Genomic DNA, 22395 nt, shown 5'->3' on the forward strand with positions numbered 1-22395 from the left:
CTTGATCATTTGGTAGGAGCTTTGTGGTATAGCTAAGCATAGTTTTAAGAAGAATTTTGAGATCTGACTCCTGGAGACTCCACCCAAGTTGACCACTTCTCTGTAGGCAGAGCCATGTGCAACCCCAGGGTGAGGGAGGAGTTACCATATCAGAAAGGCACTTGCTTTTGAGACCTCTCCTGGCCTAAGTAGCAGGCGCAAAGTGGACCTGTGAAGTTAGAAGGAAATCAGGGTGGACAGGAAGCTTGCTGAGGCACCAGAGACCTGAGTTTGGTTTCAGAGTGGAGCTAGGAGGAAGAGATTTAGCTCCTAGGAGGAAAGCCCCAAACAAAAGGGCAGCTACCCTCTAGAGACCTGCACTTTAACTGGGGCAGAGGAGTTGGCCTAGGGTGCTAACCATCCTGGATCCTGCCTGCATCCGTGGCTATCTTTTCTCTGAGCTGGTCAGTATCCATGTTGTTTGCTTCTAGCCATTAAGCACTAAAAGCTCATACTTGGCTGTGGGATGCCCCTATTTACATAGTAATGGGTTCTATCCACCTCACTTTGTGCACATCCCAAGAGGTCACTGGTAACACAGAGCCTGCACTGATGTGGAGGGATACTTACCTTATTGTAAAGCCACTCAGCAAGGCCTTTGGTGTGCGTTCCATACCTTTTTAATGGAACCTTACTCTTCCCTCCTTTTTTCCCATAACTGGGAAGAGGTAGGAGCCCTGCTAAAACATGGTAAGCCAGGACCTTCATCAGGAGTGAGGAAATTAAGTGTGTGGTTTGTTACAATGAAAAGGTCTCCTGGGTGGGGTGGATAAAGAGCCTGAGTGTCAAGAAAATACGAGGGGCCCAAGTACAAGGAAGAGAACAAATAGGAGAGGCTTGGTGGACTCTCCTCGCATGGATCACAAAACTGACCCAGAAGGAGACTTCAGATGTGATGAAGATATTTGTCAAAGTCTCTTTGGGGTAGAAGCAGAACAGCTGATAAACCTATTATCTCACTGACAGTTTTATTTCCCATAAGATGGAAGATGCAATGAGAGGAACTGTTGGTGCTCTACCTCTGACCAACAAAATAGAATTGACCAGAGAAGAAAAAGAGATGGGCACAGGGAAATGGCCATGTCATCTTAGGCTCTGTAACAGCAAAGAAGGGTGGATGTTGGGTTTGGTCAGGCTTGTGTCCCAAAACCCAGTGAAAACAGATTTCAGAGATTTCCCCAGCAAGTCCCTGGGCTCAGGTGCTGTGAAGGAAGATATTTCCACTGAGAGGATACGAGGCTCACCGAAAATCAATTCAAACCACACAGTTGCAACTCTTGATTTTTAAAGGCCTGGCTTCGTCTCTTCCTCCTACACCCTGGCCCCTTCTCCCAGAAATTTTTTTCTAATGAGGAAAAAAGAGGGAAGTCACTCAAGAAACTGTATAGGCTTTAAAACGTCAGGGACCAAGGCAATTAGGCAAGAAAAAGAAATAGAAGGCATGTAGATTGGAGAGAAGGAAAATTATCTCTATTCACAGAGGACATGATCTTAGAAAGTCCTAAAGATTTAGGAAAATCCTTACAAAATCTCTTAAAACTCATAAATCAGTTTAGCAAAGTGTCAGGACACAAGATCAATGTACAAAATTAATTATATTTCTACACACTAGCAATGAACAATCTGAAAATGAAATTAAGGGGGAAAATCCATTTATAATAGCATCTAAAAGAATAAAATACTTAGTAATAAATTTAACAAAAGTAGTGTAAAACTTACACATTTAAAACTACACAACTTTGTTTAAAGGAATTAAAGAAAACGTTAAATGTTTATGGTTTGGAAGACTTAATAGTTTTAGAATGTCAGCACTACTCAGTGATCTATAGATTCAGCGCAATTCCACCCAAAATTCCAACTGCTTTCTTTACAGAAATTGACAGGCCGATCCTAAAATTCACTTGGAAATGTGTGGGATCCAGAATAGCTAAAGCAGTCTTGAAAGAGAACAAAACCGGAGTTCTCATACATCCTGATTTCAAAACTTACTATAAAGCTACAGTAAACAAGGGTGTGATACTGGCTTAAGGATAAACATATATATCAATTGAGAGTCTAGGAATAAACTCATACATCTATGGTAAACTTGTTTTTATGAGGGTTCCAAAACAATTCAATAGGGGAAGGAATATTCTTTTCAACAAATGATGGTGGGATAATTGAATATCCACCTTGGAAAGGAATAGAGAGTGACTGCTAATGGATAAGCGTTTATTTTTGGGGTGATGAAAATGTACTGAAATTAGATAGTGTATTAGTTGCATAACTTTGTGAATATGCTAAAAACCACAGAATTATACTCCTTAACAGGGTGTGTTTTATGGTATATGAATTATATCTCAATACAAAAATAAAACAATTCAATCTTCCAATATTAAGTATCCTATGATTTATTTAACTTCCATAATTCTGCAATTTGTGCCAGTCAAGAAATTTCTGCATCTGTGTGCAATAATTTAAAATAAAAATGGATGCCAGAAAGAAAAGAAAACAAAAGAAAGAAGTAGAAATAGCTAAAAGAACACAGGGATAAAAGGAACTAAGGAGTGGGTGTGAGAAAAAAGGGAATTGCTACCACACAATCCCTATATGGTTTTTCCCTATATATTCTTGTCAATGTATAAACATGTTCATTCTTCCTAACACTCAAGTTACTAAAATCAAGGTACACTGTTTTTGTATAAAAGACTTGATAAAGTAATTAATTGTATTTTAAAACTTTAAATATTATTTAAATATAATGTTAATAGGAAAAAGGGGAGAGAGGTTCCATATGCAAGGGTGGGAACAAGGTTTATGGGTAGTATGAAGCATTAAGAAGCTGAATGAGCAGGCTGAGAGGGCAGAAATGCCTCCAACAATTAAAAAACCTTTATAGGCATGTTTAGAACAAGAAAAAGAATCAGGAAGCGATAGGCTCAGTGCTTGGGACTCTTGCTGTTACATGAACAGAAAGCAGAACTACGCAGCCATTATTTTGCTTCCTCCTTTCCCCTCACAGCGAATTATCCAGAGATGGTAGAGGGAGCCCAGCCATGTTCGAGAGGGAGTTCGAACCCTGAGGGTGAGGTACTCTCAAGGGCCTGCACAGGCAAGGCCCAGCAAGTACCTAGGTGAATAGGTGGATGGGAGGATGGTATAGGAAGAATTTGTACTTGTGCTCAAAGAACTACAGTTGGTGTTTTTTAAGAAATTATGAGGAATACGGAAAGTATCAGAAAATTGGAACCAGCCAAATATCCCAGTTTTCAAAAAAGGGGAGAAATAGATTGTGTTTAAGAACAAAGCTCTACTTCATTCCTTTGATAAGCTCTAGACTCCATTATTAAAGAGAAGGGACGTGAAGGCACTCACAGGAGGCAGCCTGATTTGCCCATTAAAAAAGACCCCATTAGAGCCCTGGCTGGGTAGCGCAGTTGGTTAGAGCATCATCCCATATGCCAAGGTTGCAGGTTCAATCCCCTGTGAGGGCACATACAAGAATCTACCAATGAATGCATAAATGGGTGGAACAACAAATAGATGTTTCTCTCGCTCCCCCTTCCTCTCTCTAAAATAAACAAATTTTAAAAATTAAAAAAAAACAGAAAAGATCCCATTAAAGAAACACCAAGAGTTCAATTTGGTGGTTCCCACCCTCCTTTAGGCACTGGAGCCCCTGAAAATCATAGTCTCCTGTGCCAGATACCATAACCTCTGCAGATCTCTCTGAGATATTGAAATACTTAATTTTTACAGAAGAATAGACTATATTTACAATATATAAGATCACCCTACACACCCTAGTGTTCATTTGTTCAATAATATTGATTTCAGGAATGGGCCTGACTATCACAGAGCTTAGGGTTTTGTGGGGAACATGGAAAAGAATCCACAAGCCACTAGGGCTCTGGGTGATGAGCTGCGACACTAGAAGCACAGGGTGGGATGGGGATCCTTCATTCAAGCTTGGAGGTTGGAAAAGTCCCCCTAAGGATACAACCTAAAAGCCAAGCAATGAGAAATGAGCCAGAATTAGCTGCCTAAAGGGGGCCAGGAAGTGAGGACGAGAAAGTGCCAATGATGAAGCCCAGGTTTCTTGGATAACTAGGAGCTATCCCCCGAGGTGGGGACCCAAGAAGAGGAAGAGTGGGGGCATAATTATGGGCTTAGATTTAAACTTGTAACCTGTGTTTAAGTGGAGACCCAGGGATAGAGTCCATGAGGGATGGGACATACAGGTCTGGAGTGAGGAAGAGGAGCTTGTGGACACACTTGGGAAAAAGTCACCAGAGAGGTGGAGTCATGTCAGGGAGGATGGTGGCTCAGAGCCATCTTGGGGCTCTTGTGGTTGCAAGTGACAGAAAAATTAATTATAAAAGGCTTAAGTAAAAAAATATACAAATTTTCTCATGAAGCTGATAAGACAAGGTGTGCTGGCTTCAGGCCTGGCCTAGGACCCCAAGCGGCACAATAAGCTGAGGACTCTGTCTCTCAGCTCTGCTGTCACCCTCATGTTGGCTTCCTTCTCAGTCAGTTACCCCTCATGGAGTGGGCAGGTGGCTCTCTCCAATGCCACACTCACATTCTGTCAGCTCAGCAACCCCAGTGGGAAAAAAAGAGAATCTCTCCCCCAACAGTTTAGCAAAAATCTCAAGTTTGAGTCTCAGTAGTTCAACTTTGGCCATATGCCCATCCCTGAGCCAATTGCTAACGCCAATCCCTAGAGCCAAGGGCAATGAAATAACCGATGCCCGGAGTAGGGTAGTCAACCTCCAAACCATGTGGACTCAGAGTGGGGAGAGGTTCCTCCTCAGGGTGCTATTATCAGAAAGGGGCAATGGATGCTGGGCAGGTAAAACAGCAGACATCCTCCACAAAAGCCAGGGAAAGGAGGAGAGGGGTGGTCAGCAATGTCAGCTGCTTCTGGGAAAGGATTAAAATAGAACCAGTGGATTAGCCATCAGGAGCCAGGTGACCTTGGCAAGAGCCATGTCAGTAAGTGGTGGTGATAGAACCCAGGTGGCGATGGGTTGAGGAATGAGTGGGAAGTGAAGCGTCAAATATAGAAAACTCTCAGCAGCTGGGCACTGAAGGGGAGGAACCATGCCCTGGTCACAGGCATTCCAGACGTTTGGTTCAAGATGAGCATGAGTTAAGAATTGATGGAAGGGGCTGTAGAAGGGCAGCAGCTGGTGTTTCAGAAGCCTAAGAAGAGGCAGGACTTGGAGCGAAGATTCTGAGGAGGGCAGTGGGGGCTCTAGGGCGGGTTTGGTGTGGCGTTGGTGGCAGCAGTCAGCTCAGTGAGACACTGCAGATTGGCCTCTCGGCCGCTCATTACATCACCTGCCGTCAAAGGGCAGCAATGCCAAAGGATTAGGAAATTGTGGGGGAGAAAAGTTTCTTTTTAATAACAGGATTCTCTTCTGTAACTCACATCTAGAACCTTACTTCTAAAAGACATTCAATAGACTTTTCAAAACCTTAGAAAATTATCACCTAGAAAGCTATAGTTCCTGGATCTGGCTGTGGGTCAGAACCACCAGGAGATCTTCTGAACAGATTCCAGGCCTCATCCCAGACATCCCAAAGTGAAATATCACTGTGGGAGAGGCTCGGAAATCTGCTTCTGTGTTTATAAACTACCTCTCAAAGTGATTCTTGGTTGGCCTCCTCCAGGAAACATTTGGAAACAACTGATAGATGAAGGTTCACTTGATGGAATCGTGACAATTGAATCATTAAGCCTGGAAAGGGTCAGCCTCAAAGCCTCACTTTGGTGGACCTTCCTTGGAGTGTGGTCCAGGCTCCATCTGTTCACATTTTTAGCAAACAACCTAGATAAAGACTAGAAGCCATGCTTACAAAACTGCGGGTTATGCAGTAAATACAATTTAATAAACAGCCCTTTTCACTTAATATAACAGACTTTTTCTTGTGTCGTTAGGTAATCTTCAAATATAACTTTAATGACTGCATCACATTCTATTGTACAGCTTGGAACATTGTTTCTAATTTTATGCTGTTATGAATATTCTTGGCTATAAATCTTAGTATTTCTAGGTGTTTTTAGAATAGCTGTCTTCGCATGAATTACTTCATCAAGTTTATATGTATTTCTGATTTTATAGCACATATGTATACATATTCCTTTTCAGAAAAGTTATTCCAAATTAGATTCCCACCAGGGAGTCTAATGTGAGATTCATTATTTCACCAAACCTTCAATAAGACTAAGCATTACTATTAAAAACAAATAAATATGATAGGGGAAAAATTTCTTCTAATTTTCTTTTTTTTAAACTGGTGAAGTTGTAAAATATATAGTCATCATCTGTTTTTATTTGTGAATTTTCTGTGAACTTTGCCCAGTTTTCATTTGAGTATTATTTTTTATGTTGTAGATGTTTAAATATTTTGCTCAGTCATGGCCATCAACCCTTTGTCCTAATTGTTAGAAGTATTTTTTCAGTTTGAGTTTGCTTTTATAATTTTTTATGATAATTTTTGACATGCAAATATACTTAATATTTGTGGTCAAATCTAACACTTCTCTCTCTTTTTTTTACTGGATGTATTGGGGTGACATTAGTTAATAAAATTGTATAGGTTTCAGGTGTACAATTCTATAATGCATCATCTGTATACTGTGTTGTGTGTTCACCCCAAGTCAAGCCTTCTTCCACTTTTTTTCTTTTATAAATGTCTTTTATCGCTCTTATGCGTAGAAAATCCTAGTTTATCCCATAGGCTTTTAAAAATATTTAACTCTTTAACCCACTTGGAAGTAAAATCTGTTTCAAAGGTATTCATATTTTGGGGTTTTTATTTTTTTTGATACTACGTATTGAATAATTCTACCTTCTCCTAATGTCATCTGAGGTTTCCTCTAATGCTAATTTGTTAAATTGTTGGATCTTTGGGGACCTTTCTCTTGCATCTTAATGTTCTGTTGGTAGATTCTTAGACCCACACCGTACTGTCTTAAGTTACTTTCAGTGTATTAAATATCTTTATTGTCACTTTAAAACATTCTTTAATAAATGGTAGTGCAGACTCTTTTGATCTTGTTTCTCTTTGTTTTCCAAATACTGTCCATCATCGGTTCCTGTTATTCTTTCAGAGGAACTTTCAAATTACTTCATTAGATCCTTCCCAGAAAATCCCATTCAGATCCATGGGTATTGGAACTGCTTTATATCTTGGGACTTGCTCTAACCAAGCAGGAATTCAGCATTGCTTTTACTCAGACCTTCTTTTATATCTCAAGAAGTGGTTGATTTACTCATACAAATTAGAGATACTCATATTAATGTTGTTCATAAGTATTTTGTATTCCGTCTCTTTGTGCATCAGATTTTTTCCTTTATATTTTCTAAATGGGTATTGCTAGTATGTTAAGATAGCTAATGAATTTTTTGGCATTTTCATTTTGTGTCTGTTCCTGTGATTCAAGTTTTTCTAACTGCTTTTCATTAGATTCTCTTGGGTTTTCTAGATAGACAGGTATATCAGTTACATTCATGATTACTTTGTTTCCTCTTTTGTTTCATATTTTATTGTATTGGAAAGTAAGTGTTCATATCACGCTTCTAATTTTAATGATAATGCCTTGTGTTATTTCAGTTCAAGATATGATGTTAGCTATTGGTTTAATATTTTATAAATAAATCACATTAAGAAATTATCTTTCTATTGCTAATTTTAAAATAATTTCATTTGAAAAAATTAGGATGGATGTTAAATTTTATTAAATGCCTTTTTACTTTAACCTGTGTTCTGTGGAATGCAATTCTGGGAGATTGTAAATAGGTGTTCAAAACAAAAAAGGGTTCTCTAGCCAAGTAACTTTGGGAAATGCTGTGTTCTGTAGCCCCCTTATGAAGGCTACAGTGCTCCCGGATCAACTTACAGTCTTCTGTAAGATTCATAAATTACAAGTCATAACATAGAAAACACTAAATAGATCATTGCATGAGCAAATGTATGAATGACTGGAAAATTAACAAGGCTGTAAGAAATCAGAAAACATGTTGCCTTTGATTCCAGTAAACTTCCTCTCCCTTTCTTCTTCCTTTCCCATCCTTCCATCCTCCTTCCAGAACAGCATGGAAGGTGGAGTGGAGCAGCTGCAGGGAACGGCATAGGTCAGACAGCAGCAGTGTGCTTTAAGAACGTTTCAGCCCCCGTGTAGTTTAAATTCCTTTCATAGCAGGACAAACAGAGATGTGAAAAGGCTTTGCCCAGCAAATTCCAGTTTCTTGTTCCAATAAGTTAATGTTCCCTTAGTAGGTCGGCAGTTTCAAATATGAAATTCTGAATAAGCATTCCTGGTGATAATATGTCAATGATTTAACTAAGGGAAAAACAAAAATGAAAATAAAAGGTTTCACACTTAAGGAAGACATACAGTTTTTAAATGCAAGTGAAGCTCACTGTGACTTAGTTTTTCAATAACTCAGAGAATACTGAAATTTTAAAGTAGATGAAATATTTGTTCAGTGATATTTATCTCAGCATTACTTATGGTAGTAAGAAATGGGAAGCTATTTAAATGCCCAAAAGTTAGGAAATAGTAAATTAAATTGATACATGTTCACCTTAGAACAGTATGCAGTCATTAAAAATTATTTACAAACAAAAAATTATTTTTCTCTGGCCAGATGGCTCAGTTGGTTGGAGCGTTATCCATAGACCAAAAGGTTGCAGGTTCGATCCCTAGTCGGGGCACATGTGGGAGGCAATGAACAGATTGATGTTTCTCACATCAGTGTTTCTCTCTCTCTCCTCCCCCCCTTCCTTTTTCTCTCTAGAAATCAATAAAAACATGACCTTGAGGGGAAAAATTGTTTACAAAGAATTTTTAATGGTCTAAAAAAAAACTAATGGTGAAAATGTAGATACAAAATTGTTTAAACACTTGATCCTAATTTTATAAAAGAAGTTATATTTGCAGAAAATGTATAGAAATATTTCAGAATGTTAAAAGTGGTCATTATCTTGTACTAATGTGGTCTTGTGCAAGCTACTTAACTTGTCATAAGCACAGTTTTCTATAAGCAAGGGATAAAAATACCTGCTCCAACGACAGTGAGGGTGAAGTGATAAAAGGTGTGAAAAGCCTTATAAAGTGTACGGCGTGGTTTCATAATGATCTATTGTTTGGTGGTTTCTAGAAATAGAGTTGGTGGTAGTACTAACTTACATATTCGGGACCATTTTATAAGACGTTTGTGCCAGCAGATGTTTGATTCTCCACCCACTTCCATTTCTTCCTATTAAACATGAAGGTAAACAAAGGAAACTGCTTTAAAAACATCATTTCCAGATTCCAGACAAACCAGAGTTGAAGGACTAACCCTTCCTTTTCATTCCCTCTCCTAGGGAGACAGTGGATTAAGTGTTATCAATAAATACCTAATGTAAAACTTTCCAACACTTATTAGAAACTGAAATTATTTAAACTCATAGCCATGTATTTAAAAATAAGGAAATAAAACTGCTTCGCCACTGAGCTCAAAAGTTGTACTTTAATATTTCTTTCACATCTCTATGGTTTAAAACCTTAGAAATACCCAAAGGAATAAAATGATTGTTGGGGTTTGTTTAATGCTCTTTTAAAAAATGTCCCAGGCCATATCAATGAATTGAACCCTCAAAGTCTATCCACAGTGGCCAGTGTAGACACAAACATTTTTTAAATCTCATTTATCATTACACAAGTAATTACACAATCTCTAGATTTTGGCTTGAGAATTTTAAATTAATGCCCATAATACACCCCAAATATATGTGCCATATTAGTTTTCAGAGTGCTTACTTAATTACAGAATACGGCTAACAAGTCTTAGATTTGCGTGTTTGTTATGATTCACGGAATGCCTTCCTGTAAACGCTCCTGTTGGAGCCTGACTCAGCCTCTCAGGCTCCTGTTTCAGGCAGGTAGTGTTCCCACAGGACTAGTAGAAATCCTAGGTTCTAATAAACCACTTAATCTATTTGAGCCCTAGTTTTCTCATCTGTACAGTGGGGATAGAAACAGTACTCCCCATAAGGCACTTAGGATGGAATAGCTTTAAGAATGCATGGATGAGTATTCAGGGAGACCAGATTTGCAGCTGGAATTTTGGAATAATGTGCCTCGTACAGTTTGTTCATTTGTATTTTAGTCATTCTTAAGTCTGTCTTTGGGAAAATGGCGAGTGCTTGAATATGTTGAGGGACTTTTCATCTCTTGAAGATTTTTTTCTTCTTGTCACAGTGATGTTTTTTCTATGAAGTTAAAAGAAATTCTAGTGCCCTAACCAGTTTGGTTCAGTGGTTAGAGCGTTGGCCTGCGGACTGAAGGGTCCCTGGTTCATTTCCAGCCAAGTGCACGTACCTCAGTTGCAGGCTCGATCCCCGACCCCCATCAGGGCACATGCAGGAGGCGATCAGTCAATGTGTCTCTCTCACATTGATGTTTCTCTCTCTCTCTCTCTCTCCCCCCTTCTCCCCCCCTTTCACTCTCTCTGAAAAAGCAATGGAAATAATATCCTTGAGTGAGGATTCAAAAAAAAAAGGAAATTCTATCCTAAGCAGTGGAAGAAGAAAGACACTGTCCACATGCACTCTTACGTGCAGGCAGCTCCGTGAGCCTAGGATGAGCATGACAGCCAGTGTGCCCAGGAGCCATTGGATGAGGCTGAACTGTGGCCCTCCGACAGGCACAAGTTGATATTGGGACTCCCATCCTCCCACCACCCCCTCCAGCCCTCTTCTTGGAATACAAATGTCTGTCCCTTTTGTCCCTTTTTACATTGATGGCTTGGCTCAAGACTCTGGGAGCAATCACCGCTGGAATTGGCAGCCTCTCTGAGAACACAGGAAAAGGAGAGCAAGGTGGAGCCAGGGACAGAAACCCAGTCCAACGCACAGGATGCCTGTGCGGGGGCAGCAGCTCTGAATCACGGTAGACTCTTTTCTCTAGGCTTCCTGTGGCCTCTTGCTCCTTTGAATTTTTGTTATCGCAGATAACACCACAAAGTCCCTGGAACTTGTGGCTTTGGGAAAGCCTCTGAGGTGTCTAAACAAAAATTTTTTTTAACACAGTTGATCAGCCTCATGCCTGGGCTGTGTTGGTAACCTGTTTTTGTACATCACACCTCAGAATCCGCTCAGACTCTTCCTTTCTAGGTTGCTGGTTTTGAACCTCATCTCGCTCCATTCTCCCTTGGCTTATGTCAGATCCTCCCTGTCCTGGTTGTTCTTAGTTCTCTCACTGCCTGTGACACGTGCCTGCCTGCCCAGCAGTGTGACATAAGTGTATCTTTCACTGTCATCCATTGTAAAAACTCTTCTGGGGAATCTGCTTAGCATGTTATATATTAACTCATGGACCTGGCAGGTCCTGCTTAGAGGACCAGAAGCTGGGGGGGGGCGGGGATGGTAGGACCCCAAGGCTGTGGGGCTGAACGTGGAGCAAAAGCCTTGACCCAGGAGAGGGGAGCTCCGGGCTCCAGTCCTGCAGGGCCACTGGCGAGTTTGACCAGCAACAAGTCACATTCCTGCCCTCCTCCTCAGTCTCTTCGCATGTACAGAAATGGGGTTGAACCAAATGATTCCTAAGAGACTTTGGGGCTCTAAAGTTCTGAGTATGTGGAAGGTGGCCTGCAGGAAACGGCAGCCTATCAGAAGAGAGGAAAGAGGCCCACCAATAACACCACTACTAAGTGTTCTGTGAAGAGCTCACACGAGAAGATGAGGCAGGGAGTGTCCAAAAAAAATAAAAAGGCCTGGAATGATCAAGGAGGACCGCCCCAAAGGAGGCTGTAAAGTGGCTGAAAGAGTGGGCTGGATAGATAGTAGACATCATGAGGCATGGTTCCCCACCAGCCAGAGGAAAGAAGCAAGGAAAGATGGGGGCAGGAATTTCAGGCCTAGAAGAGACTGATCAAGGGGAGAAGAAAAGGTCATAGGGGAGGAGCAAGAGCCCAGACTGCAAGGGGCGGCTGCGGGGGTTGCCGAATAGAAGTTACCTGTGAAGGACTAGGCCCTCAGAGTGGTACTTTAGAAAAAGAATCTGACCTTCAAGGGCAAGTGGAGGAGAGGGAAGCTGGGACGCCGCTGGAAGAATGGAGTGACCAGAGTCCAAATGAGGTATGATGAGGCAGAGAAGTCAGGGAGCGAGGCCAAACCTGATGACCACCTGGATGAGGGCGCAGAGAAAGTCGGTGAGTCCACAGATACTGGTTCTGCCCCTACTGTGTGCCAGACACTGTTAGATTTTGGGTTTTGTTTGTTTGTTTTTAATAAGGACTTTTTAAAAAAAATATATCTTTATTGATTTCAGAGAGGAAGGGAGAGGGAGAGAGAGAGATAGAAACATCAATGATGAGAGAGTCATTGATCGGCTGCTTCCTGCACGCCCCCAACTGGGGATCGCGCCCACAACCCGGGCATGTCCCTGACCGGGAATCGAGCCGCATTCTCCAGGATCATAGGTCAGTGCTCAACCGCTGAGCCGCGCCCGGCTGGGCGACACTATTAGATTTTGGGATACCGTGATGAGCCAGACAGATGAGGGTCCTCTCTTTCAGTATGCTCCTGGGACAGTAACATGCAAACAGCAACGTGAGATAATTTCAGATACTGATTTGTGCTATGAGTAGGGAAATGAAAGAGAGAGGAGCGGGGGCATCAGACAGACTGGAGAGGCTACTTTGTCAGTGAGTATTGACCATCTCAACCATGTGCCAGAGATGGTTCCAAGCGCTTGGGAAGCATTAGTGAACAGGAGAGAGAAAAAGCCTTGCTTTCCTGTAGCTTGTACTCTACCAGGGGGAGGTAGGGAATAAATCATAAAATAATAAGTAAATTTTATATTATCATAGAGGGAATAAGAGCTATAGGAAAGAACACAATTTTTTTTTTCCTGTTATAGATAATGCTGCAATGGACATCTTCAGGCAGAAATCTTTTTCATGTGCCTAAGGATTTTTCCTAAGGATGGATTTCAAAAAGTAGAATTACCCCCATTTTAAAGGTTTTTTTAACACAAAGTATCAAATTGCTTTTCAGGGAGGTTATACCAACTTATTCATCCCCCAGCATATATAAAGGTGTCTATTCTACTACAGCCTCACCAGCATTGACTATTATGCATTTTTTTAAAGTGCTCATACACTATATCTTTAATTAGTATTACCTTGCTAATGAAATAGAACATTGAATTTTGGCTTTTTATTTATGGGAGAAAGTATCACTAAGGAAATTAATAATATAAGCAAACTATAAAATACAGTAATTTTTTCTAGTTCTGCTTCTTCCTCTGTACCTGGGATTGGGTGATTTATCAAGGTCACAGTTCAGGGGCACTTTTTACTTCAAATTGATTCATGTTAGCAGCATACTTAAAAAGAATTATTTGTTAACATTCTGCCTGGCAGGGTTGTTACGTAGGAAATTCTAGCTTCCATTACAGTATGAACTTGAGTAAGAAACATGCTCTTCTTTAAACAATCTTATACTTTAGGTTTTTCATTGAAACTCCTGCCATTCCAAAATCGTGGGGTTTGCTGTCCTTTTATAGAAATGAAACATCAGGAAGCAATTCAGGCACTTCTCCATAATGATGGTCTGACTTACACACCTTAACCTGTGAGTTATTGCCCTGCTGGGACTCAGTGCTTAACTACAGCTTCCACACACCCTCCATCCCTGCCTGTGTCCCATTCTCACCTCCCCACCACCTGGAGCTGGAGGGTCCTCCTCCTGCCCAGGCCTGGGAAGGTGCTGAGAAGGGGCCATATTATAGTGAGCTTTCCCCAAAAAAGGTAGTGCTACAGTTCTTGTCTGACTTATCTGTTTCATTGGTATGTGTGACCTTTTGTGGGCTGTCTTGGCAAGCTAACCATTGTAGTTACAATTGATTCTATGGAGGGTGCCTGTCAAGTTTCACAACATTTGGCCTAACCCTTTTTTGTGTATTGGAAACTGTGTGTACTGCAGGGAGCCTGGTGACATTGGCTGTTGTTCTTCCAAGCCCCGGCCCCTCTCCCCAATTTTCTCCCCTTCCTCCATCTCTTTCCCGGCCTCCTGGCTTAGCCTCATCCAGGCCACAGGGCATGGAAATCAAACTGGACATGGAGGGGTGTGATCTGGACTTGAATTCTAGCTTTGCTGCTGATAACTTCAGACTTGAGATCCCTCAAACGTAAATTCCACATTCCTATGTATATGTGAAATCCACACACTCCACATACACTCTGCACATGCTGGAGTTTTACAAAATGTAAGACACTGTCACTTTGACCAGTATTTGTGTGGAATTTCATAAGAATTTAAAAACATGACTATTTCTGCTCCTAAGAGTATTTACTAGTATTTACTAATCTACTAGGTGTCTGAAAAGGTTTTGAAATTTTTAAAAATTAAATTTGAACATGTTTTAAAAATAGCATGTCTTCTCCCCAGCATTTCTCCAGGGAGAAGGGGGAGAGCTGGCCCCTGTTGTTAGGGCAGCCCAAAGACCATGCAGGGCAATCTGGAGGGCTCTTTTCCTGCACTTTTAAGGAAATATGGCGTCATGGTGCCTTATGCCCAGTGGCACACTGTGTGCTATGGCCCTGAACTCCCCTGTGCTCCTCATTTGTGAGCAAACCACCAACTTGAACCCAGTGTTAAACATATCCAGAGACAGCACAAGACCTGGGGTCCAACTGCCTGCATTCCATTTCCACTGAAACACTGTGTGACCTTGGGCAGGTTGCTTAGCCTTTCTGATGCCTCAGTGTTCCCACCTATAAACTGAGAGTGTTAGTGCCCACTTCAGAGTGTTGGGGATTGAATGAAACAATGTGTGCATAGAGGGCTTTGTATTACAGCAGGTTAGTAGTGAGTACTTGGTAAATGCTGGGTGCTACAATCCAATTTTTTCACATTTACTGTAAATTCAGGGGATGTATTTAAATGATGTATCTATTCTGGTGCTCCACAGCTTCACAGAAATAAAGTAACTTTGGATGGCATTAAAACTAGCCACAAAATGAATTAAACGTTTAGAAATAGCCTGCTAAGATTGCTAAACAATTTCACTTTTATTTATGTAGAAAACAGGTCTAAAGGGTGGCTTAATTTCTTATTCATAGAAAGATGGCAAGATTGTGTTGGACAATTGATAGTTCAGTTCTTTTCTTCTATCCCTGGAAATAAAACCACAGGTACTGGGCTTAAATTTAACCAGTCAGGACATTGTAGAAATAAAGGAAATAGATTAGGACCAAGGAGATTGTTAACTGCAGGAATGGGCAGCTAGAGTAAATTGTGCAGGCTTCTGCCCTTAAGCCTCTCACCGAGGTGACGTGTCATCTCCCTGGCAGGGTGGGGACACGACTCTGCTCCACTCACCTTGAACTGGGACACTCTCCTACCACTCCCCACCCCCAGGCCTGTTCACAGTGTTCTCTGAAGGTGTTGCATTTCCACCTGTTGCTTGGTAAAGAGTGAAATGTACTCCAAAGTACAGTTGATCCTTGAACAACATGGGTTTGAACTGTGCAGGTCCACATATGTGCAGATTTGCTTTAGCAAATGCTGTAAATGTATTTTTTCTTCCTTATGATTTTCTTAATAACATTTTCTTTTCTCTAGCTTACTCTATTGTAAGAATACAGTGTTTTTACTCTTTTATTAACTTTCTTAGAGTGACATTGGTTAGTAAAATTATATAGGTTTCAGGTGTACAATTCTATAAGCCATCATGTGTATACCCCAAGTCAAGTCTCCTTCCGTCACCACTTATTCCCCTATACCCTCTTCTACCTCCCCTCACCCCCTTCCCTTTGCAGTTTATAATACATATAACATACAAAATGTATGGTGTTTGTTATTAGTAAGGCCTCTGGCCAACAGTAGGCTATTAGTAGGTAAGTTTTGGGGGAGTCAAAAGTTATATGTGGATTTTCTTTTTTCTTTTTTAATATGTCTTTATTGATTTCAGAGAAAGGAAGGGAGAGGGAGAGAGAGAGACAGAAACATCAGTGATGAGAGAGTCATTGATCGGCTGCCTCCTGCACACCCCTCACTGGGGACAGAGCCGCAACCCGGGCATGTGCCCTGACTGGGAATCGAAAGGTCAATGCTCAACTGCTGAGCCACACCGGCTGGGTTATATGTGGATATTCTATTGCATTGTTCAAGGGTCAGCTCTACTCCCTTCTTCATGTTCCCCTTGGTTGCAGAGAAAGGAGGGAGTGGTCTTTGCCACCCCCCCCCCCCATATTTGCATAAGCACACTGTCTTCCTACATCATGGAAAGGGAATTTTGGTGGGGAGGAAAGGACTCTATAAGTGACTTGAGCTGAATGAAGTGCTAGTGGGGGGTGGGGAGCTTTGTTAGGGCTCAACCAGTTCCCACAGAAAATAGACTTGCCCCTCCTCCACATGTCACTGAGCCAGCCGTAATGCCCCATATCACATCAGTTGGTCTCTTCAGTCCACTGAATGAGAATCCCCAATGACATTTGCTAGGGCCACTGTATACAGTTGTGCAGGTTAAACTACATAAGGGCCCCTGGGCAAAGGGACATTTGGGGGGTAAAATCCAGCTGGAGTCCTCCTTGCTGCACCCTGAATCCTAGTACAGGGCTAACGATGGCCCTGGTGACATCTAATCTGAGTTCCCCTCCTTCACCTCCCTCCTCCATAGTAGCCTCTGTTGCTACTGAATTATTTGGAAATCATCTTCTATGGCTACAGCCTCCAAGAGCCCAAGGGAGCTGTAAAATGCACAAGGGAGGATGTGCCGGCCTCATAGACTTATCAGTGACAAGGAAGGAAATGGTTCATTATTTCATTCATTGGGCAGGCACAGTGATGTGTGCTGGGTGCTGGGGATATGGGTCTGGCCACAGACATGGGCTTGACTGCAAGGGACAGCAAGCAAAGAAGTACAGTACCCATGGTGAGCACCATGATGGCCACAGGCACAGGGTGCCCGGGACCCACAGAGGAGCTGTCCCCAACACGCTGGAGGGACAGGGGCACTTTCTAAAGAAGGTGGGCCTGAGCAGCATCTTCCAGGATACATAGGAGCTGGCTGGGTACACTTCTCTGGGGTGGTGTCTGTTGCACCAATGGAACCACGAACAAGAATTGCTGTGCTGAGCAGAGGTGCACTTTTAGAAGCCCAGTCAGTCTGAAAGATGTCTGACTTTGTTCCCTAGGCTTCTTATGCTGGGGGTGGGGAAAAGGTCTGTAGATTTTAAGCTTTGAAAAAACATTAGCAAAAGAGTAAGTCAGTCTCCTTTTCTGGGGGGTTATATTTTTAAATGATTGTGTTAAAAATTGGTAGACCCAGGAAGCTTTCTGACCTTTTGCTTTGTGACAACATGCTAAGTTTCTTTTCTCCCCCCTCTCTAGATACTTACTGGAGCAAGATTTCCCTGGCATGAGGATTGGTCCAGAGCCCACCACCGATTCCTTCATCGCTGTGATGTATGGGGAAAGCGAGGGCAGCACTCCCGGGAATGCTTTAGTCGTGGACCCCAAAAAGCCATTCCGAAAGCTCGGTCGCTTTGGAAATGCTTTCCTGAATCGGTAAGGACCAGCAAACTGCCATCTTTGGTCAGGTCATTTAAAACTTTTCTTTGAATTCTTGCCAATTACGTGTAAAGGTTCAAAAACAGAAGAACAGAGCATGTCTGTTCTAGAAGAGAGACATTATAGAGAATATATACTCAAATGTTTGAAACTTGCCCTGGCCAAGTAGCTCAGTTGGTTAGAGCATTGTCCCATACGCCAAGGTTGCAGGTTCCATCCCCATTAAGGGCACATTTAAGAATCAACCAATGAATACATAAACAAGTGGAACAACAAATTGATGTTTTTCTCTCTCTCTCTCACTCCTTTCCTTTCTCTAAAGTCAATTTAAAATATACATTTGAAAGAATTTCATAGAAAATGATCATTTACACCTATTCTGGGTGGCTTCAGAGGGCAGAGCTAAGGCCCAGGATTGGACATTATAAGGCCACACAGTATAAGGAACAAATTTCTAATAGTTTGAGCTGCACAGAAATGGATCAAGTTGCCTTGTGAGGTGTGAGCTCCCTTTGCTGGCTGGATGGCCACTGTTCAGGCAGTGTGCCGGGGCCTCCCATGCAGAGCCCAGAGGACCCCTGAGGTACACGTGACCCCCAGATTTAGTCTGTTGATTATTGCAAGACAGGTCCCCTCCCCTCCCCTGCTGTCCCTTATACTTCTCACTCCCATGCTGTGAGCTGCTTCGTTTTTATCAGAGCAGAGCAGGGGAAGCAGAGCTAAAACAACACAAAAAGTTAATTTTCATACATGGGCATTATTTATAGATGTGAAATTGTAGGAGAGCTGAGGCTCTGTCTTCTCTGGAGACGCGTTTATTTGTACTACCCTGTAACCTTTCACCAGTTCCCAACGAAACAGGTGAGAGGGCAGAGAACAAGCCTGCAGGTTCTCCTGGAGGCGGCCCTGCCCTCTCAGATATGATCCGCTCTTACCTGCCTCCCCTCTTTGCCACACCTAGCCTTTTTTTTTAACATTTCTCTTTCTTTTTTTCTATTGTTCCCCTCTCCTCTCATCTTCTCTTTTAAGAGTTTACTGCTTTAGACTGGTTGGTTTGAGGGAGCGGGCTGTGGGAGGTTCAGGGACAGGTTGGGGATCATCCAAGCCCCTTTAGGGAGGGGTGGGACTAGAGCTGACAGACTAGAGGCTTGAGCTGTACTCCTCCTTTTTAGCTGGTTTTTAAAACTAGCATGTATCCTCCTAACTGACTGCTGTCCTCCCAGAGGCTGAGGCATCTCATTGCACAACTCCAGGGGCGCCGTTCACAAGGACTGTGGAATGAATGATATGCCTGGGTGCCGTGCGGTCACTCTGCCCACAGTGGCCCAGGCAACCTTCACAGGTGCCTTCTGTGAAAACGTGAACTCTCTTGGAACTTTATTCTCTTTTAAGGGCTTTTTTATGCTCCTACCACAGATCAAAGACAGCATCCAAGTAGCAGGGAGGGAGCTATGCAGTAGGATAAATAGAAAGGTGCCGATGGTGTAGATGGAGCCAGAGAGAAATTTCATCTTGTTGCTGACAGTGATTTATAGTTTATTCCTTAACTCCAGAGCATCTCCTGGTGGGAGAAGTAGGGGTCGAGCGGCGCGGGGGGGGACGGGGGACCACAGAGGAGGCCCCCTCTCAGGCAGCATGGGAAGGAGTAAACCACATGAGGGGAAGTGGGACAAGAAGCTCCCCCATCAGGGCCTCCTAGGAAGCCATGGTCATGGGGCAGGCTTCCTGTCCCAAGACTGGCCCTGAAAGGAAGTGCAGGGTACAGCATCCTTCTCTGTGGAAGGCCGCCTGGAGTCCTCTGCTTTCATTACCACTGCACTTAGTCTTTCTCTCTTTTTGCCTGACAAAGGCTTAAAAAAGAAATAAGCTGTGACTTTTTTCAAGTTCCCATTTTGTAAAGTCCATGTTCACGAGGGAAACAGTAGGAAGAGTGGCTTTTGGCTTGTTAAATTTTGGCCGGTGATTTACTTTCCCAACAGATTTTTTTTTTCTTTTTTTTCAAATCCCAAACATTTAGCAGATGAGTATGAAAACAAAGCATTCAAGAAAGATTTTGGCTGGAGTTGCTCAGTGGTTAGAGTGTTGCCTGCACACCAGAGGGTCGAGGGTCAAGGGCATGTACCTGGGTTGCAAGTCCAATCCCTACCCCCATTGGGGCACATGTGGGAGGCAACCAATCAATGTGTCTCTGTCACATCCATGTTTCTCTCTCTCTCCCCTCCCTCCCTTCCACTCTCTCTAAAATCAGTGGAAAAATATCCTCACTCCTTGGGTGAGGATAAGGAAGGAAGGAAGATTTTGAATGGCAAGGTTCATTATCACAGAATTGAAAACTTGCAGAAAATAATCTATGCATTATATAATCAAATGTTAATTGAATTCAGAATATATAGAAAAATAATAGCAAATAATTATATGGCATTTACTGTGTCAGATACTGTTCTAACTTTACATTAGCTCTAAATCCTCACAAAAACCCTGTGACTAGGTGCTACTATCATCCCCAACATAGAGAGGAGGAATTGATGCATGGAGAGGTTGATTTAACTCCCACAGGGTCACTCAGCTGAGTGGCAGTGCTGGGATTGGAACCCAGAACCTTGCTTTTGACCAATATACTAAGCTGCCCAGTGATATAATGTTTAGACTAAGAATCATTGCCTAATGCCCCCCTATCTGACTTACAAGGCTGTTCTTAATATAGCCCACCAACAATGATGAAAAGGCTGCTGTTTACCCCAGCACTTATATAAGAGAGTCAGTTAGTATAGGGCGCTCAGATGTGTACATAATTTTAGCATCAAGGCAGGGAAACTTTTTTTTATATAGCATACTTTCTAGGAATGAGGTCAACATACAATAATTAGTAAAAAAGAGAATTGTCTGCCTGCTGTGGAGAACTACTCTTTCCCCACTGAGCAACCACCAGTCCCCCATGGGTTAGGTCCATTGCCCTGGCCCCCTCATTATAGGGCATTGGCTTGGACATTTGCCCCTAGCAGCATCTTTAAAAGAGCATAGTACTTCCCAAGGTGACACCAGCCTCAAAGCATTAAGCAAAGCAGTGGAGCCTGAGTCACAATCTCCAATTCTGGTTCCTAAGAACGTAACAGGCAGTCTACAGTGCATTTTTGAGAAATGAAAACAGATTCCCAAAAGGGCAGCTTTAAATTATAGAAATTCCATACTTGAGCAATAAAAGCAGGAGTTGAGTCTAGAACAAAAAGAGTTCTGTGGAAACAACTACTGTGACATTCTGTAACTTCACTTCCGAGAGGAATTCCACAAATGGGCCTGTCTTGGAGTTGCTCCTTGGGAATGTGATTACAGAATCTCTTATCAGGAGGCAGTTCCACATCGCAGAGGAGATAGACATATCAGCAGCACCCTGAGGCCATGAGCCCTGGGAGACAGATACCAGTTATTTTGGTCAGTTCAACAAGTGTCAGTCATTGGCTTCTGGCATTTCCCCCTGCAGTCTGCTTTGAATTGGATGTTAGGTTTTCTCCTCAATCTACTTTTCTAAAAATGTTAGTCTGATTTTCAAATTCAGATAGCTACAGATATTGTTTGAAGTTTAGCATATAGTATAATTTTGAATGTAGTCTTCCACAGATGAAATTCTTAATCTCATTTACTTCTTCATTGCCTCGATTTTTAAAAAAAATAACTTTAATCATTGGCCTTAGGGATTAAATTTTGAAACTTACTTTAAACCGGAAGAGATCTAAACAGTACTTTTAGTGCATCTGTCATTTTAGCCAGGCCTGATGATGGTGATGATAAAAAAATATTGTCTTACATTTGTGTGATAATTTAGCAATAGTAGAATACATATGCATATTTTTGGACTTACACTCTCTTTATTACCTCTGTGTTTGTAATTAAATGAGGCTTTACTAAATAGACTTTTTTTAGATTATGAGTATTATATAGTCACTTAGTATCATTGGGAATTTTTTAAAAACTGACTTAATACAAGTGTACAGAATCAGGCCAGACACATGCTGGTTCCACCAGCTAATTTAGCTGCAGAGATTAAGGAAAACAGGTTCTTGCCAAGAATCACTCTTGATTCACCAGCAAAAAAAATTTTTTTTAATCTAAGGCATTAGTTGTTTTGTGTATGTGTGTTATGCTACGTGTTAGGAGACAAAACAAGTCTTTCCAAGTTCAAAAAGATTGAAATCATATCAAGCATCTTCTCAAATCACAATGGCATGAAAATAGAAATCAACTATGTTAAAAAACATCTTAAAAACATTCAAACATATGGAGGCTAAATAGCATGTTATTAAACAATGACTGGGTTACCAATGAGATCAAGGAAGAAGTCAAAAAATTCTTGGAAACAAATGAAAATGAACACACAAGAACACAAAATCTATGGGACACAGTGAAAGCAGTCCTGAGATGGAAGTTCATAGCATTACAGGCCTACCTAAAGAAAGAAGAAAAAGCTCAAATAAATGATCTAACCCTACAACTAAAAGAATTAGAAAGAGAACAACAAGAAAAGCCCAGAGTAAGTAGAAGGAAAGAAATAGTAAAGATCACAGTGGAAATAAATGACAGAGAGACTAAAGAAACAATACAAAAGATCAATGAAGAGCTAGTTTTTCAAAAAGATAAATAAGATTGATGAATCTTTAGCCAGACTCATCAAGAAACAAAGAGAGAGGACACAAATAATATCAGAAAGAGGTGAAGTAACAACTGACACCACAGAAATACAAAGGATTGTAAGAAAATACTATGAACTTCTATATGCATCTGGACAACCTGGGCCAAATGGGC

At 41.7% G+C, this 22395-nt stretch overlaps 1 protein-coding gene across 1 annotated transcript in view; it reads left to right on the top strand.

Moving 5' to 3' along the window:
* Nucleotides 1-22395, top strand: part of EHD4 (EH domain containing 4) — a 79344-nt gene that overhangs the window by 2367 nt on the left and 54582 nt on the right. The window contains exon 2 of the mRNA XM_087822120.1: nt 17419-17595. Coding sequence (XP_087678246.1) covers nt 17419-17595 — 177 coding nt within the window. The remainder of the gene's footprint in view (nt 1-17418; nt 17596-22395) is intronic.

Source organism: Miniopterus natalensis, chromosome 1 (genome assembly GCF_054644295.1).
Source record: "Miniopterus natalensis isolate mMinNat1 chromosome 1, mMinNat1.hap1, whole genome shotgun sequence".
Taxonomy (NCBI): domain Eukaryota; kingdom Metazoa; phylum Chordata; class Mammalia; order Chiroptera; family Miniopteridae; genus Miniopterus; species Miniopterus natalensis.